General features: G+C 35.0%; 1 protein-coding gene across 4 annotated transcripts in view; it reads right to left on the bottom strand.

Annotated features, from left to right (window-relative positions):
- The window catches only part of FANCC (FA complementation group C), a 69777-nt gene that overhangs the window by 32641 nt on the left and 19467 nt on the right, over positions 1-17669 (bottom strand). For all 4 annotated transcript variants that reach the window (XM_031507467.2, XM_021531148.2, XM_021531147.2 and 1 more), the window contains one exon: positions 15031-15125. In XM_031507467.2, the coding sequence (XP_031363327.1) occupies positions 15031-15125 (95 nt within the window). The remainder of the gene's footprint in view (positions 1-15030; positions 15126-17669) is intronic.

Here is a 17669-nt window from a genome sequence, read left to right as displayed (position 1 = left end):
TATATACAAGATACTACAGCATACCTCCCCTATCTCCCCACTCCCACAACAAAATTCAGTATGGCATATGGGATAGGATATTTGCTGAGACAAAGCAAGGGAAGAAAGTGTTATTACATGCAGATAAGAAATAGCAGTTACATCTAAAGCTTCCTCTGAATAAGATGTGGTTTTTCATATTATACCTGCTTTCTTTTAGTAGAGCTGAGAAAATCTGGTTCCCATTGAAGCAGATAGAAAGATCAGCCTGGTACTTGACCAGATTTCAGAATTTCCACTTGGGTATCCATGCCTTATTTACTCCAACAGATTTACACAGACCATAATTTTCTGCAAAATGTCATTAATGGTTTTTTCTTAAAAAATAACTGCACTTGGTCTTTTCAAGCAGAATACACTTAAAAGAAGTATTTATTTAGAATACATTATAGATTATTCCGTTTCATCCTACTCTTCTGTTGCTTTGATAGACTCATCCAAGATGGCAAAAAAGAGCTCAGTATCATCACTGGGAAGTCTTAATTAGACTCAGGTTTGAATGGCTTATCTCAGTGAAACCATCCATCTCCACTGTTCAAAATACATTGTAGCTATTGATTTTCACATCTGCTTCTGAGGACATTCAGAACCATAAATATTTTTGAATGAGTGTGTTGAGAAGTTTCCAGAAATAAACTGCTCTTTCTGCCTCCCCTGGAATGTCTTTGAAACTGTGTCATAAATTCCAGGACAGTTGCTACACAAATACTATTAGCTTTATGCTACTACTAGTTTTATGCCTGCCATCTTGTAATAAAAATTGCCCATAGTAATCAAGATATAATTACTTATTTTTTGTTTCCTAGCTTTCAGCAGCTCAAATTACTGCAAGTATTTTTAGTAATGTTTTCTTTAAATTCCTGCCTAAAGACCTGTTAGTTTTATTGTGTCCCATATTCCCTAGATTGAATAATTTACAATAAAATACAAACAGAGTTGGTACTTTTAAAACCTTCTTATGATGAAGTGAGCAGCCAGTTCTAAAGAATCATAGTGGCTAAGTCTGTAAATAAAAAAGCAGTACATTCGTTTAAAGACCATTTCACCAACTGTTTATGAAATCAATTCTAGGACTGGGATACTGACATAATACAATTCATCTTATTTCCACATAAAAGAATACAAGGTGTGGTGAAATGCAAGCACAGAGAGCTCCCAAGGCCTCAAGCACCTAAGCTCAGAGATAGAGATGGATACAGTGTTTGACCAAGACCTTGGAGAAGGCTTGGAGCTTTACATAGAATAGTGAAACAGACATGAAACAAGAAGAAAGATTTGTAGCTTAAGCAGAAATATGTTTTAAGCAAGTAGACATAGATCTTATATAAGTGAACAAATATATTAAGCAAAACAGTAGAAGATTTTAGAGTTTCACAATAGAACTTGTTATAGAGTTGATAAAAAGTAAAAGATACAGCAACAAGTTTTTGTAGAGTTATATGATTGGATAGAAAAAGACGCATTGCTGTAAATCATGTAAAAAATAGCAACTAGCAATTGGTTATGAAGATGCTAGCAAGCTTTGTGGAAGTAGCTGATTGGATAAGAAATTTATAAAAGACATTGTAACTAGAATTAATTAGAATTAATATTTTCTGATACAAGGCTTCTAATGTGATAACTCTAGAGTTAACAGTCTTAGCCTCACCCTTCCACGAGACTGATTTTGTAATAAAATGCATCTTGTAAATGCCTCATGTCTACCCCATCTTTCTGCATCCTGAAAAACTGGTGCCCACCGTGTTAAGAAACAAGACTTTTATCTCAATTTGGGACTGTCCCGGAGGTTGGTTAAAGGAAGTCCTGAAAAGAGGGTGAGAGAGTCAAGCTCCAGTCAGCTGCTGAGAGGAAGCAGAGTACTTGCTGGAGTGAGCCCAGCCTGAGCTTGACTTGGATCACCTGTGAAGAGATGTCAGGTGAGCTCTGACGAACAGGACAAGAGATGCCCAAAGAACAGAGAGACGTTTATACTCTGATAAGATCTAAATCATGTGTTGTACCCAAGCAAAAACTCAAAATGCTGATTTCGAATTTGCTTTTACTATGCCTTCCTGGGGTGCTGTTGGAGTTAAGCTGCATGACCGGGTTACTCATCAGGATTTTACAGTCGCTAGGTCACTTCCAGTGCGCCCTGTGCTTATCAAGATATTTAACAAACAGCTCAGCCCAGCTGCACCCTTGGCTGCTCTGCAGCTGTGCCTGCTGTGGCTCTGCCTGCCGCCCAGACTGCGCCTGCAGCTCCGGCTGTGTTACCTTTAGCCACTTCTGATGCTACAGAGAAAGGGAGAGATAAAAAGGAGCTTGAAACTTTTAAACAAACTATAGAAGTACAATCATTTTCTGACTCTTGCACCCCTATAGTTTGTTTAAAAGTTTCAAGCTTCTTCTTACCTTCACAGAGAGCTCCCAAGGCCTCCAGCGTACAAGCTCCGAGATAAAGATGGATATAGTGTTTGACCTAAGACCTTGGAGAAGGCTTGGAGTTTTCTGTGCTTGCATTTCCCACAATAAGGTATCAAACACCATACACACATACACAAATGGATTTAAATATTATCTAGCTTTTGAAATACTATTTTACTCAATATTATTCTGTTTTCTCAATATTTTATAAAATTCTCAGTGTATCGATTAGGGGAAATTACATGGTATATATTTGTGAACAACAATAATTATCAGTATGTGACAGCATATTACACTAAAAAATAGTCCAAAATTGTAAAAAACAAAATCTTTAAATATACCATTGATAAGCTAATCCAGACACCTACATTTCAACTATTAGCTACTCAACAAAACCCCTCACTTTACCAAACTGAGTCTATTCCAGTAATCACTCAGGTTTTGCAAAAAAGAAACCACTTCAGTTTCAATTAACATTAAGGAAGCTTGGAATATTCTTCAGTAATTTAGTTAATTAGGGTCAAAGTGCCTAAGTACAAGGATAGGAGAGGTTTGCTTCCAACATTTCTTTCTGACATTTACTGTCAGGGAGTTTTTTGTTTCAGCACAGTTTATGGATACGTGCATCTAGCGGATGGTTTTCATTAGCTAAATTCTGTGCCAGCACACTAAATAAAACTGCTGACCATTTTTAGGATTTACTGGATCTTCTCATTTTAGTCCTTCTTCACTTGGAACATAAGTCTGATATCTGCTCACATCTAAATCTCCATTGATAACCATGACAGAGTAGTCGATCATAAACAAATTATTCTGCCAAACACTCCTACAAAGACAAGGATCTTGTCATTCAAGCATGTGATCAAGTTACAGAAAATCTACAGATAAATGACTAGACTGAATTACTTTTGAGCTAAAAATAAAACAAAAAAAACCCCTACAGGAATACTACTATTCTTTCAGAAAATTAATATACAAACTTCGTTGCTTTTCACATATTCCCAGACATGAAAACATTCTGTGAAGTTCTCCACACTCTACCAGATGATTACCCTTAACCCTGTTCTGTCCCTGAAGAATTAAGCAGGCTCACTTTCAGTCAGTGTTTTCAGTAAAACTGCTTTAGATACTCTTATATTAGGCCAATTTCCTTAACTTTGTTTCAACAGTCATAACTACATTTTTCTCTTTAAAAATATTTTTAAAGTATGGGAAAGTACACTAAATAACTAAATAACTAGAAAAACTTAACTGAACAAAATTTTCAAAAACCCATTGAGACAAATATGTTTTTCTTTAGAAATTAAAGTATGATATGAATTGTATTACTCTCCCTGATACATGAGGTTAAGTAAAAAGACTAGACTGATACTCTACCTCTGTTTCCTAAAATGGATGAAAAATGTTACATGATCCTAATTTCCAAATGAAATTGGAATTGGAAGAGAAAATTATGAGGAGGGGAAGGGAAGGCTGCAATGTTTTCCTCTCACCAATTCAACCTCAGTTACATTCTGTGACACTGATACAGTAAAAACACATTGTGCTACTACTGTGGCTAAGAGTATGAAACTTCTTAATGGATGAGTTCAAAAGCCTATGCTCCATCTGCAAGTCACTAACAAAACCCTCAGAAATCATAAGAAAGGAGCTGAAGACCTGTTGGGCTGGCAAGCTTTGAGTCTACTCTTGGCCTCAAAACAGGAAAAGCAATTTCAAATCTCCTTCCCTTCACTCTTTCCTTTCTCTTTAAGAAACACCCACCTAGAAAGTGCTATTACTCTTTGTATTAAAAAAAGGGGAGACTTTTGATGCTGAAATAAAACACACATTTACACTAACTTACAAAAGGAAATTCAATAGCTCTACAAGAGTAAATTTACCGTAAATATTTTTTCTTTTTTTTTTTTTTTTTTTAAAGCTCTCTGGTTTAACTAGCCAGTGATTTAGAATTAATTTCCTTCTTTCCTCCACAATTTTCAAAAGCCAAAATGCAAGCTTCTCACTGAAGAATCCCTTTTATCCACACAATAAAGGTGTGGAAAAGAGGGATGAATAAATTTAGAAAGAGTGGACGGACTGTAAGATTGTTCCACTTTTACTTTAAATTATTTAAATCTGTGAATTACGTAAGTTCTAGAAAAATTATGATCTCAAATTTATGTTTTTTTCAATGAATGTATGCAACCATTTTTATACTTCCAACAGGTACACATTGCAAATACTGCACCTAATTTACAATGATATTCAGGAAAAATTACTTCAATCACTTTTGAGTTGGACTTCCTAAGTATCATGCTGTTAAAAGTTTAAGGGGAGAAAATTGTCCACTGAACTTCTTAGCAAAAAAAGCATGAAATAATGTTGTATCACCTACAATGTTGATACAACAACTGCTGGTCACAGTTATATTAGATTGAACAAAAATATCTAATGCCAGTAGAGTTTATTCAAATAGAGACCTCTTTTTGTGTCTCAGTAACAAATCATTATTCTTTACTAGAGCCACCTGGCACAACTAAAGTGCTCTGAGAAAAGTCAGCTGGCTAGCAATTTGTGACACTTGCTGTTACAGCTCAAACAGCCTTGCAGGAAAGCAGGATTCTTGGTTTCTCATTTTGTTCTTTGACATACTTAGCCTTTGTTTATTTTGGACCAGAAGCTGAGAAATCCTTTATAATCACATTAGCTTGGCATTGTTAAAGAATTATATCTGAAGAAGAGTTGTCTGGTTTTTCCCAGCCCATTCATAATACCATTCTATTTTCAACCAGAAGACTACAGTAAGGTTTTCAAATTTTAAAATATTGCAAATTCTCTTACATCCTACCAATGTAACTGTCTACAGGTGACCAGAGAAGGTCCAAATCATCTTAAAATGCTGATTCTCAGAACAGCTAGTGAGAAGACTATCTAGATGTATAATCTTCAAAATGCTCCAAATTACCAAGAACTCCCTCTGGCTGACTTTACAAAAGTGAAAGAACAACAGAAAAAAGAAAATCCTGACAGTGAACTCAGTAACACTTCAAGATAATAAGCATTAGAAATAGTTTATGTGCTGTATGTGAAGACTTCTGCATTCTAAAATGTTTTCTATGTTAAAAAGATGCTGTCCCAGTCTATTCTTGTATAAGTTTAACATGTTTTACCACCCTCCCATCTATTATGAATTAAATTGCTTTAGAACATATTCTACTTGAAATCTCAAATATATACTACCACTGTATCATTTACTCATCTTTGATTCATCAGTCAATTCCCATTTTCACTGTAATATTTCCCCTCTCCCATACTTAACCATACCTAAGAACCTTGGGGTCTTTAACCTTTAATAGGACTGTACATTAGCAAGTTTAAGAGGCAGATATGTCAAGTTTCTAGCAAATACTGCTATGACATGTGGGTTTCCTACAATGTGTACACCTTAGGAAGTGCACTCACTTCAACAGGATAAAGTCCTTGGTATCTGGGACAAAAATTAATTGCACAATGGACAGAGAAAAGTGCCTGAATTGCTCTTTACTCCCTTGGGACATATTACAAAGCAAGCCAACTTGATTCTTAAAATTAAATTTTAGCTAGTAATTTAAAATTTGAAAAATCTCTTATCACATTAAGAGTTCATTAAGTCATTAGGCTTTAATTAATTATGTCAGATCTTAAACATGTGCCTATGTTTCATGCAAGTCTTTTGTCCTCTGTTTTGATCAAAAGAAAATTCTCTTTGAACTATCTCTTATCCACCAACACTTAAGACATTTCTTTCAAGCTCATTCACATACTTGATTCCACATATGGCTAATTACAATGTAAAAACTCATCTATCAAAACATATCCTTTCATGCACATGCACTTAAAAATAAAATTACATTATTTGTCTTCAACTGCAACTGATTTACATACTCCAAAAAAAGCCTGTAAATGCTGAGCAACTATTTTCATGACATCAAGTTTAGCTGCTTAAATCTACTCTATGAAACTCAGATTCCAGATAACTGTATGTCAAATATCAAGGAGGACAAATCAACTTTATTCCAAAGGAGTAAACTGGCCACAAGGTTAAAAAACATGAGAAAGTTTCCCTTCATTTTGGCTGGAGAAAAGGTATTGTGCTAATGGTTCTAGAGACAATATAGCATTTTACAGAAACAGCAAAACCACACTGGGCACTGAAGGAAAATAAAAGAGGAGAATTAAAAAAAAGATTAAAATATTTTAAATTAAACATAATACAGCATTTAATGTAAGGACAGGGGTTATTTCTTGCTGCAGAAACCAACAAAACATTTAGGTTTTAAAGTAATATGTATTTTAATAACAAAAGCTGCAACAGAGCACAACAAACTTTTTAAAGAGCCCATAGATAATACATTAGATACTATTTAGTTCGAGCAGAACTGATTTGGTAGGTAACAGCTGACAGAAGCAAGCAGCCAAAAGGAGGGGTGAAGGGAAGCTATATTTTTTCAAAATTAAAACCCCTTAATGGTCTGTGGAATGCTGTTTACTTCAGCTCTGTTTTACAACCACTGCTGCATGGAGAAGGGATTGACTGAAACGTTTGCAGCCTGTGGCCACCCACACTATGGGAAGCACTATGATTAAAGAGAATGCTACGTTGTTGTATCTGCCAGCAGTCTGTTCCATGCTGTAATTATTATACTTGCCGTCTTCCTATAATCTATTGCATCTGTTGTGGCCAGACCCCAGTGTAAGCACTGTCCAACAAGAAAAGCATTGAAACTGAATAGCGACTTATTTTTAATGTGCACAACTGGGTTGAAAACCTGGATACTTTAAATACTTCTCTCTAAAGTTTATGAAAACATTTTGCCTTACAGAATAGGCAGTGACATAGAGAGAGCAGATCTACCACTGAAATACTTACTTTAGTGAAACTGCCTAAAGATATAGTTTGACACACCATCTATTCACCCCACATCTTTATAATGAGCTAAGTTGTTGTTTGGATCTTTGAAGCACAAAAGCTGTGTGAATTCTAGATAAGACATTTATCTAGAAAACACTAATATATCACAATATATCTGTCACTTTGTTATTACATACACTGAACATTTCTAATTATTATATCTTACAATGATTATAACAGCTCCATTCCTCTATAATATTTAATACTTAATAGCAACAGCAACTTTGACAATAACAAAGTAATTTTGTTATTGTCAAAGTAAACACCAAAATAAGTAGCAGTTCTCCAAGCAGAAATTTTATTTTGAATTCTGATCTCCACATTAAGTGATAAAGGAGTTCAAAACTTATACTACATGCATTCTCTTGACTTTGGTGTTTTATCACACAAAATCAAGCAGTACAACACTACTGTATCTAACACATAGCTGTTATTGCACTCGTCTCCAAAAAATGTTACAGGCAGCTTATACCATTACAACAATTTTGCCAGGAGTTGGCTGCAAATGCTCCTGTAAAAAACACAGACTGTAACTATGAGGTATTACACTAACCAGAGTGCCACCACCTAGCAAGAGGAAAAGGATACATCACAATCAAAGCTGAATGAAAACAATCAAGGACTGAGTAAAAGTCCATTTATCTCCAAGCACTCCAGACCACTTTGAGGAAATCTCTTTAGACCCTCTTACATATAAGCTGTTGATGGAAGGCAAAGGTAAATTCCATATATAGTGATTAAGGAAAACTGCTACAAAGACCCCTGAAGGACCAATGAAAAACACTGAAAAAATTAATAGAAAAAGTATAAACAAGATACATACTTTAATCATCATCAGATGTCTTTCATCTAAAGGAACACACAATGATCTCTGCAGTGATCAAAGCTCCTGATGATTATTTGCACAGGTTAAAGGAGGAATGACAACGCTTTTCCAAACATACCAAAAAAGCATTAAGATCCATAAAACCACAGAAGTGAGTCTCAGAAAGTGATTAAGTAACTTTGAACTACTTTGGCCTCCAGGAGACTTAACATTTTCCATTTGTGCCTTGGATACATGCCTCCTGGAACACAGACGTCCCTCTCCCTACAACTGCTAGGGTAAACCAGATCCCCGGCTCCATGCCTTTCCATCCTTCTTACACTGACATTCCCTTCTGATTATTTTGTGTTTTATCACAGTAAAATACTGCAGTGATATTATCACAAAGGTAAGAAATAATCCAAAACAATTAGTTATTTGTCTTAGTCCAAAGACTACTAAAATTGTTTTCTTTTTAGAGAAGGGAAATGACAATAAAAAAGTTTGAAAATGCTTTACTGTAATAGAACTCTGCTAAAACTTATACTCTATGATACAGATTCTTTCTCCTTTAACTTTCTCAGTAATAAATAGCAGGTGAAGTATGTTTTAACTCAGATATCTCTGTTCAGCTCTTAATCTCCCTTCTTTCAAAGTTGTCTAGATAAGAAGGAAAAAAATATGTTTCTTAGTATGTCTTCTAGAAACTCATAAGCCTTTTAATAGACACATTACCCATATATGTCATTAAAGTAGTATTCTTATCTCATAGAGACATCCTTTATTATAAATCCAACATTATTTTAATATGTCTTCCATCAGATGGTCTTGGGGCCCATTTCCCCCACGCAATGACAATTTACAAGTGATTTAGGCTCTTCCTAACATAAAAAAAAAGCAAACTAAGGAACAGATATTGAGATTCACTCTAATTTGAGCACTACATATTTTCTTCATGTTACCTTAACTTTCTGTCTCATAGAAAAATGTGAACTTGAAGACTTTCTTCTATAGTTAAAAGAATACCTTCTAGGAAAAGAAAGCTCTTTACATTATGTTTGGATTACTTTTAACGTATGTCCTTTCCTAACAATTTCTAATGGTTTCCTAACCATCTGACAAAGCGTGCATACAAATAAAAATAGTAGGTAATGAGTTTGAAAGATTGCAAGTATATTGGCCCCAAAATCAAATCAACATTCTTTACCTAAGAAGAGAATATTGTAATTCCAATTCTGTGTACATCCTACACAGCATCACAGAATGGTCTGAGTTGGAAGGGGACCTGGAAGATGATCTAATTCCAACCCATCCACCATGGGCAGGGACAGTTTCAAGGCATTTGGTCCTTGCCTGAACTACACTGCAGCCGTGCCTGTGCTGGCCATGCATCCTGCAGCCCTGGAGCCTGACCCCTGGCCATGGCTTCACAGCTAAACCTCGGGCCTGCCTCATCACTGAGGGCCTGGTGTGGCAATCACCGTCTCACGGCTGACCTGGTGTTTGTCACTGGACTTGCTCTGCTCTACTTGTGCCATTTCTGTGTCACAGTTGCACCTGCCTTTTCCTCACCTACAGCTCCTGGCTCACCTTCCCCTGTGGAGCAGCCTGTCTTCACACCAACAGCAGCAGTGTCACTGAGCTACTCTCAACCGCCCCTGAAATACAATGGTCTCAATACTCAATTTCACTAGGTGTCACTAATAAGTCTTGTCAATTAGCCTCTCTATTGAATACCCTCAGTTCTTCCATGGATTAAGAGTTGATCTACATTTTGCCTCACTGAACTTTTTCCAAATACTTACTGAATTTTCCAGCCACCGGCAATTCTGTTGGGGTCTGAATTTACCTTTGTAAATGCGATAATTAAGAGCTGAAAAGTGTTTCATTTCTGAATTTATTTACAGACCTTTTCACCACAACTGGTTTATTATTATGTAAGATGCAGCTCTATTTTGACAAAAAAAATGGACAAGCATTTTACTGCATAAACTGCGGTCAATGGAAGACTAAGATTTCTTGCTTTTGTTAGGCCCATGGCACAAACAGCAGCATTTTCTTGTTTTACCTGACATGACTGCAGAGATACCATCCCTGGGTTTTTTTGCAGAGATGGTCTCCAAAACTGAGGATTCTTTTTCATAATTTTTTTTATTCCATTCTGTTTTGAAAACCTTTCAAGATCTGCACAGATAGCTTCTTGAAGAGTTTTGCACAAAAGTACACAACATAAGGATGGTTCAGGATATTCAGAAGACTTTTTATACAGTGCATCCACATGCACGATATTCTTAGTACAACCTGTCTTGCTCTACTCTTCTCCGCCTGTATGTTACGCCTGTGCAAACCACTTTGTGCTTGTTTCATTCAGCTCAGGAATTCTGCTTCTTTCAAAAATACTTGGAGCTTCTGACTATATGCACTTATTAATATGCAGCTTTCCCAGTGGTGAGGGCTGAACTGGAACTGTTTTTCTAAGAGCAAATCTGATGTTATAGAAAGCAAGAATGCGTGATTTGTTGTACCTGACATTGTGGGGAGAGTCTCACAACCACAGAAAATAAACTCATGAAAGCAGCAGCAATTAAAAAAAAAAAAAGGTAACAGAATTAATTAAAACATGGGAGCAGCAAACCAAGAAATATGACAAGAGACATACTACAAATATTCAGAATAGATTGGTTAATTTGTACTTAAGTGCTAAAAACCTCCTTGAAACATCAAGAATCAGCCACTATCAAAACAAGTGACAATACAGACAGAAGTCTTCCACATCTGTGGAAAAATTATGGGGAGAAAAACAAAAAACTCTGTTCAATTTAATGCACTGTGAATACCACAAAGAAGATAATAGATAATGAAATTAATTTTCTTATTAGTGAGGATCCTGAACTGTTGCCAAAAATGTCAGGAATCTTAACACAGAATTCTCACTACTGCAACCAACATTAGAAACTATGAGTTAAAACAATGCCACACAATAAGGGCAGCAGGGAAGGTGGCTTCTAAACTTGAGATTACGATTAAAATAAATGTTCAGCTTTCCCTGGAAGTGTACTTATTTGAATGCTGTGAAACAGAAAACTATGTACATATTAATATAAAATGAATATTTGCATGCCTGTATGTAATAGGAAGAATGCCATCTACTGGTAGATAAAAATATACACCACTGTTTCTAAGTTAGTAAAAGCTATCATAATAGGCAACAATGTTGTTATTACTATGTTCTACAAACAACAATGCCCAGTTTTAAACTCTGACTCATGCATTCAGCATACTACATTTTAGCAAATACATCAACATAAGCTTCTACCCATAAAACAGACCCACAAAAGAAGCAAATTTTAAGGACTTAACACCTTACTGCAGCCTACCAGTATCTAAAGGGGGCTTATAAGAAAGATGGGGATAGATATGACCACACACAAGATACAGATTTGCAAAAGAACTACACACTTTCAAAAAAAGGAAAATTTGGCCAAGCCAAAAAAAACCACCTCTAAAATCATAGGGCAAACCTTAGAGGTCTTCCATTCCTATGTTTATGCTTTTATGTATACACTGTCTTGTTCCTTTGTATTTGTTTGAGGGATAGTAAAGCACTGAAAAAAATAAATCTGAAAAAGAAATAAGACAAAAATTTAATAAAAGATATTAACTTTCTGGTTTACCTCATGTGAAAAGAGATGGGCTGTAACACTCTCATAAGTATGTATGGCCTTCCAACACAATACACTAAAAGCAGTATTGGGAATAAATTCCAGAGACATAAACAATTCATAAATATAGCTCATAAACTGAGAGCAGAGAACAAGGTGTGGCCAAGCTAATAAAAAGGGAACCTGCTTCAGAAAAGCTCTCATTTGCACCAATGTGATTGCAGTAATGTGCAGTGATAGGAAGCTCCTCTAGCCACACCACAGAGAAGTCTATCCTAAAACCCTACCTACCTCAAAGCTCCAAAAATCACTGCTCAGAGAAGGCCAGATGGATAAACAGAAAAAACTTTCTTGGAAATTGGTTTCATCAGATCACGATTGTTTTTATTAGTAAGAAATCTGTGGCAGCATGTATCTTGGCTTCCTGCACTGTACTTGGCTTTATAAAGGACCTATGTAACCTGGATTCCAACACTAAGGCTCAGTCATAAACAAAACAAAAAATATCTACCATTTTTAAGTAACATCTAATCCTAAAAACAGTCTACATTGCACACTTTAATTGTCACTACATTTCTTTCCACATTTTATTCTTTTAAGGGACTTACCAACCTGCATACTTTTAGTTTCAGAAATGTAGTAGTAATGCATTTCAAGTGGGTAACTACCCTTCTTGCTATCAAAAACAACACAGCTTTTCTATGACAATGGCAGGGAAGTTAAAAAGTAAGCCAGCATTAAATACATTCAATATTAAATACATTTTTTGCAACTTTGAAAATGCAGTTTAAGTAGCTAAAAACAAGTCTTGAGATCAGCCCTCCTATCAATGACCTTATCTAAAGATGCACTGAAAGGTCTCAGCACCCCTCACGAACTCGCACCTGCCACCAACAAAAAAAGGAAGGTGTAACTTCATAGTTAATGTACATAGCTATTAAAGCAAAGTGAAGAAGAGATTCAACACTAACTTGACCAAATAATGTAGTTTTCTAATCAGACACTTTGCATTTTGCATTTTGTTTGTTTTTTAAAAATATAAATCATTGTCAGAGATAGCAAAAGAAAACCACCCTCAAGAGTAGCAAAACATTTAGTTTAGGTTCTTCTGTAAAAACAAGCATGAAAGTCCTTATTGTATCACAACTGCTGGTGACTGGAATGATAGTGATGATCAGGAAAGGTCTTTCTTCAAGAAGTTTTGTGATGACACCCACTGGGCAGTAAAAAACTGAGAAGAAATTCTACTAATTATAGAAAACAAGTTAATAATACCCTTTCTTTTAATCCCAACCATATTATTATATGGTACTACAGTCACTTTAGGCAACTAGGTAAGTGCTGAATAATAAAAGTAGCTAGTAAGATATGTTTGTATTTTCAATTCCTCCACACCATCTTTCTCTAATCTTTAAGTTAACCCATCAAGTCACAGTGGCTATTACAGTGGCTATTACATTATTGAAACACACAGAGGTGGACAACTTTCTGCAGATTACAGGGCAGTTTGAATCAAATACCTGACATGTTAGTTTCAATATAAGACAAAAGTAGCAGCCCCACCTCCATCCATTGCCAGCTGTTTGTTCCTGCTTACCTGGATATTTTTTCTTATATCAGCATCCATTCAGTTACATGAATCAGATGAGTCAGATGTTGTAGATTAAGACAACTGAGGTATTTTTTTTTTACTGTCTGTAGAAGATTGTCTGGGTACAGCTCTCCCCCACCACTTAACATCATTAACACATATGTTATTAACATGCATCATTAATGCATATGTATATGCTATGCTACTAAAAAGCAAAATGGACAAATTTTGCTCTGCCTAGTAACTAACTGCACACTACTGTGCCTCTCCTATTTCCTTACAAAGAATACAAGGCATCAGCAAGACTACATTTGAAAAGGCAGAGGTTTTTTTGTGTCATTTTACTTTGTTATTCAAGCATTGTCATGCTTTGAATTAAAAGTATACTAACCTCAGTAAAACACTCCTGAAAAATATTAAAGACAGGAAAAAAATAAGGGTGATTTCACTCAGTATTAAATTGTTCAAATTTTCATGGTAGGTGGTACAGCCCACTAAACAGGTATATACGGGCACCCAAGGCCACCTAAAAGACAGTGATAACATATTTCTAAGACTACTGCATTTATATCAACAATAGTTGTTTACTAATATAAAAACGTGCATTGTCATCATCACCAATTATTTTACAGTAATTTGTACATTGTAGTATTACATGCATACCTAGTTAATGTGACATACAAAATAAGCCAGTAAGAAATTATCTACCTACAGTAATCTAGAAGTATCTTCAGCTTTAGCAGAGCTGTACATAAATATTGATGAGGCTGCTACATTCTCACAAGTTGTAAGGAATAAAACATTAAAAAATCATATTAATAATTCCCTTTATATTTTCTACCATACTTTTATATGGAGCCATGGAAAAAGGAAGGACACAACAGAAATGCACCCTCAAATTAGTCAGCAATGTAAAATATTAAGCATCAATGTGCTGCATGCTATTTACATGCTAACATGTTTTGTTAATTCAGTGTGGAAATATGTAAAATATGAACAGATGTGCCATGCAAAGCCCTAATTTTGGAACTAAAGTTAGATATTCATTATTCTTTAATTCAGTAAATATAAATCCACACACAAGCACTGCCTCTTCCCTCTCTGACTGTCTGAAGAAAGTTTGAATACAATTAAATTCTTCACAGGCAGAAGATTAAATAAAACCAAAAAAATAATTAAAAAAAAACACAGAACAAATTTAAGTTGCTTTCTAAACAAACATGACATTTTCCCAGGTTATTTATTTTATCCTAATTGAAAGATTCTTAATTTTTAATAGCAACACTTCAACACTTGCTTCCCTTCTGATTTGAGGTTGCTCCTCATTATTCAAGAATACTAGATCTGGTGAATCTAGGAGGTTAAGGGCGTCAAAACTACCAAATGTAAAATACTTCATCCTTTTAAGATTTAAAACAAGACTAACACTGATTGTGTTATAATTAGAATCATATATTCTTCAACACAATATATATGCAAACTGCATTTGGAGCAGTTTCTTAAATGATAGAATGATAGTGTTTCTATGTTACAGATGTAGCACCTTTAAATCATCAATTTAATTCAAAGCAATACTGAGAAGGATTCATTCACTTACCCGTACCCAGCTGTTGGCCTTCAGTTCCACAGCGTTCTGTGGTTCACTGCTGTACAGACAGCACAAGCACCACATCAGAGTCTTCTGGCTTTCATCTGTAGGGAAAAAAGCAAATAAAGATACACTCAGAGGGAAAAAAAAACTCAAACAAAACACAGAATTACACACAACAATCTCTATTCATACACAAAATTGAGGCCCTAAATACCAGCCTCAACTCACGCTGCTTCTATTCTACCAGATTCATACCACACACTTAACATCAATCACTGTATACATCTTGTGTAATAATTTCCTTCAACAGCAGTTTAAATGGTACCAAAGTGTTCAGAATCTATAGAATAGTTAGATATTAAGAAACTTGCAGGACCTAGTAATTAATTCACATAAATAATACCTGAAGCTATATTCAAGGAACTTTCAACTCAGTAAATAATATCGTTAATAATAGACAATAGTCTACAGGAGTATAATAGTTTATTACATTGTGTGTAAAGCTTGCACAACCCAAGTACGCTCAGTTGTAAAAAACTAAATTTTGTGAAGTATGAAATTATTCATAACTAGAATATAAATTGCCAAGTCTTCTGTAAAAATATAGAAAGTCTACATGCCTCAGGAATATGACATTTCTGCAGACAGCAGAATAGCTAAACGATGATGCAAAAAAATCCTATTCCGATTCTCTGTTAAGGATCAAATTGGGTTTTACTTAATTCTAACCAAGGGTTTGAAATTAGTTCCCTTCTTTTAGAATCCACTATAAAATGAGCACAACTCTTCACTGCTCAGATGAACAGATATTATAGAGGAGCTGATTATCTGAAGTAAGCAGTTGAAGAGCCATTTAACTCATTATTATTTCCCACAACTTTTTTTTCAATAGGCTTTGGTGGTTTTTTCCTAATGTTATTTGGAACATACTAAGATGTTCTACAGTGAAATTAATGTCAGAACAAAACTGTGTGATTGAAATGAAAATTCTGAAAACTGGATGTAGTTCAGATATAATGTTCACTTAGTAAGCAATAAGCTTCTTGTTAAAAATAATACAAATAAGTGATACTATCAGTTTTAGACATTATGAGACAATTTGATTATCAAGCTGAATAAGTAAATTCTTTTGTTTTCTGTGTATTTGATATCCAGGATGCAATAAACAGTATTATTTAGAAGTGTTTTGTTGAGAAAGCCTGAGGAAAAAATAAAAGGTCCATTAAGTAATGCCTGTATTTTCCCCAGATGACCAGAGATGTTAACACTGATTTAAACCAGTATTCCTCAATAAATGTCCAACAAGCCTGGAGGCCATTATTGACCTCCCACTGACTAACATCTCTGCAACAGAAATGGTTTCCCATGCATACATTTTAACCCACCACAGTTCACAGTACTCTGCCATTATCTGTTTGGGGACTTGTTGTAATATGGATTTTTACAAAGCTAAAAATTTCCTATGTTTTCTAATTCTGAAGTTAAAGGACACATCTTGCATATTGCTCAGAAGAAGTTCTTAAACTCTGATTATATCCAACTGGCATTCAGACATCAGCACTAATAGACAGCTATCTCCTTCAAAAGCATCTTTCATCTAAACTCTACTATGACATTATCTGGGAGGAAAAAATAATGAGTGGTTTATTTACTTAAAAGACAAAATCATAGCAAATCCCTTCTTGGAAAATAAAGATTTTTAACAGTATTAATTACTAATACTAAACATTGACTGATTACGAAGTCTGGCTTTAGACATACCCTTTAATTATATAGAAAAAGGGAAGAAGACATCAACTCCAAACCTCTTATCTCAAACAGATATATAGTTCAAGTATTTCTTCTTTTGACTCACACAGTTTATAGTGTACGTCTACAATACATCAATAAGTAATTTTATTTAAAATTTGGTTTTCTTTTAACTTAAAAATTAAGAAAAGAGGTGAAGAAAATACATGTAAATGCTTGAATAAATTTCTGGATAAGAAGATTTTTTTGTTAAATGTGATTACTTGCTGCATACTATAAAATACTGTGCATGTATTGCTGCCTGTCAGAAATGCAAATCAGTATGATGAAAGCTAAAATGAGAAAACAAAGCCTAGATAAACTGAGTTGGCACACTTTGCCAGCATAATAAAACTTCATCCTTAGTGAAACCAACCTATGTTGATCTCATAGATAAGTCAAAAGTTTCTAAAAAATAAGGAACTGGTACAACTTCAGATTTTCCTAGTTCAAAAAATTACTTTTTGACCAAAACTGAAGTAACCTCCCATAGATCTGTGAAAAATAGGAAAAGGCCCATACAATCCTCTTGCTGATGTACCCCATGACACACTCTGAGGGAAACTCTTGGTTCACTGTTTTCACAGCTGCCCTGGAACAGGGGATGAAAGACGGGACAATTAGGACAGATCTTAAAATAATTACAGCAGCTGCAAAAGATAATCATATCAAAAGACCAAACACAGAGCCATAGAAAACCTAGTGGTTTTTCTCCACCAGCTTTCTAGCAACTGTGGTCTCAATGGTTTCAAGACACAGACTGAAAAGCATTATCAGGATACAAACAAAGTCATTTGATCTTACTGTGGCATGAAAGGCTGCCTAATACCCAAACAACCAATTAATACATCCACAGA

Source organism: Lonchura striata, chromosome Z (assembly GCF_046129695.1).
Source record: "Lonchura striata isolate bLonStr1 chromosome Z, bLonStr1.mat, whole genome shotgun sequence".
NCBI lineage: Eukaryota > Metazoa > Chordata > Aves > Passeriformes > Estrildidae > Lonchura > Lonchura striata.
This window is presented reverse-complemented; position numbering and strand designations above follow the sequence as displayed.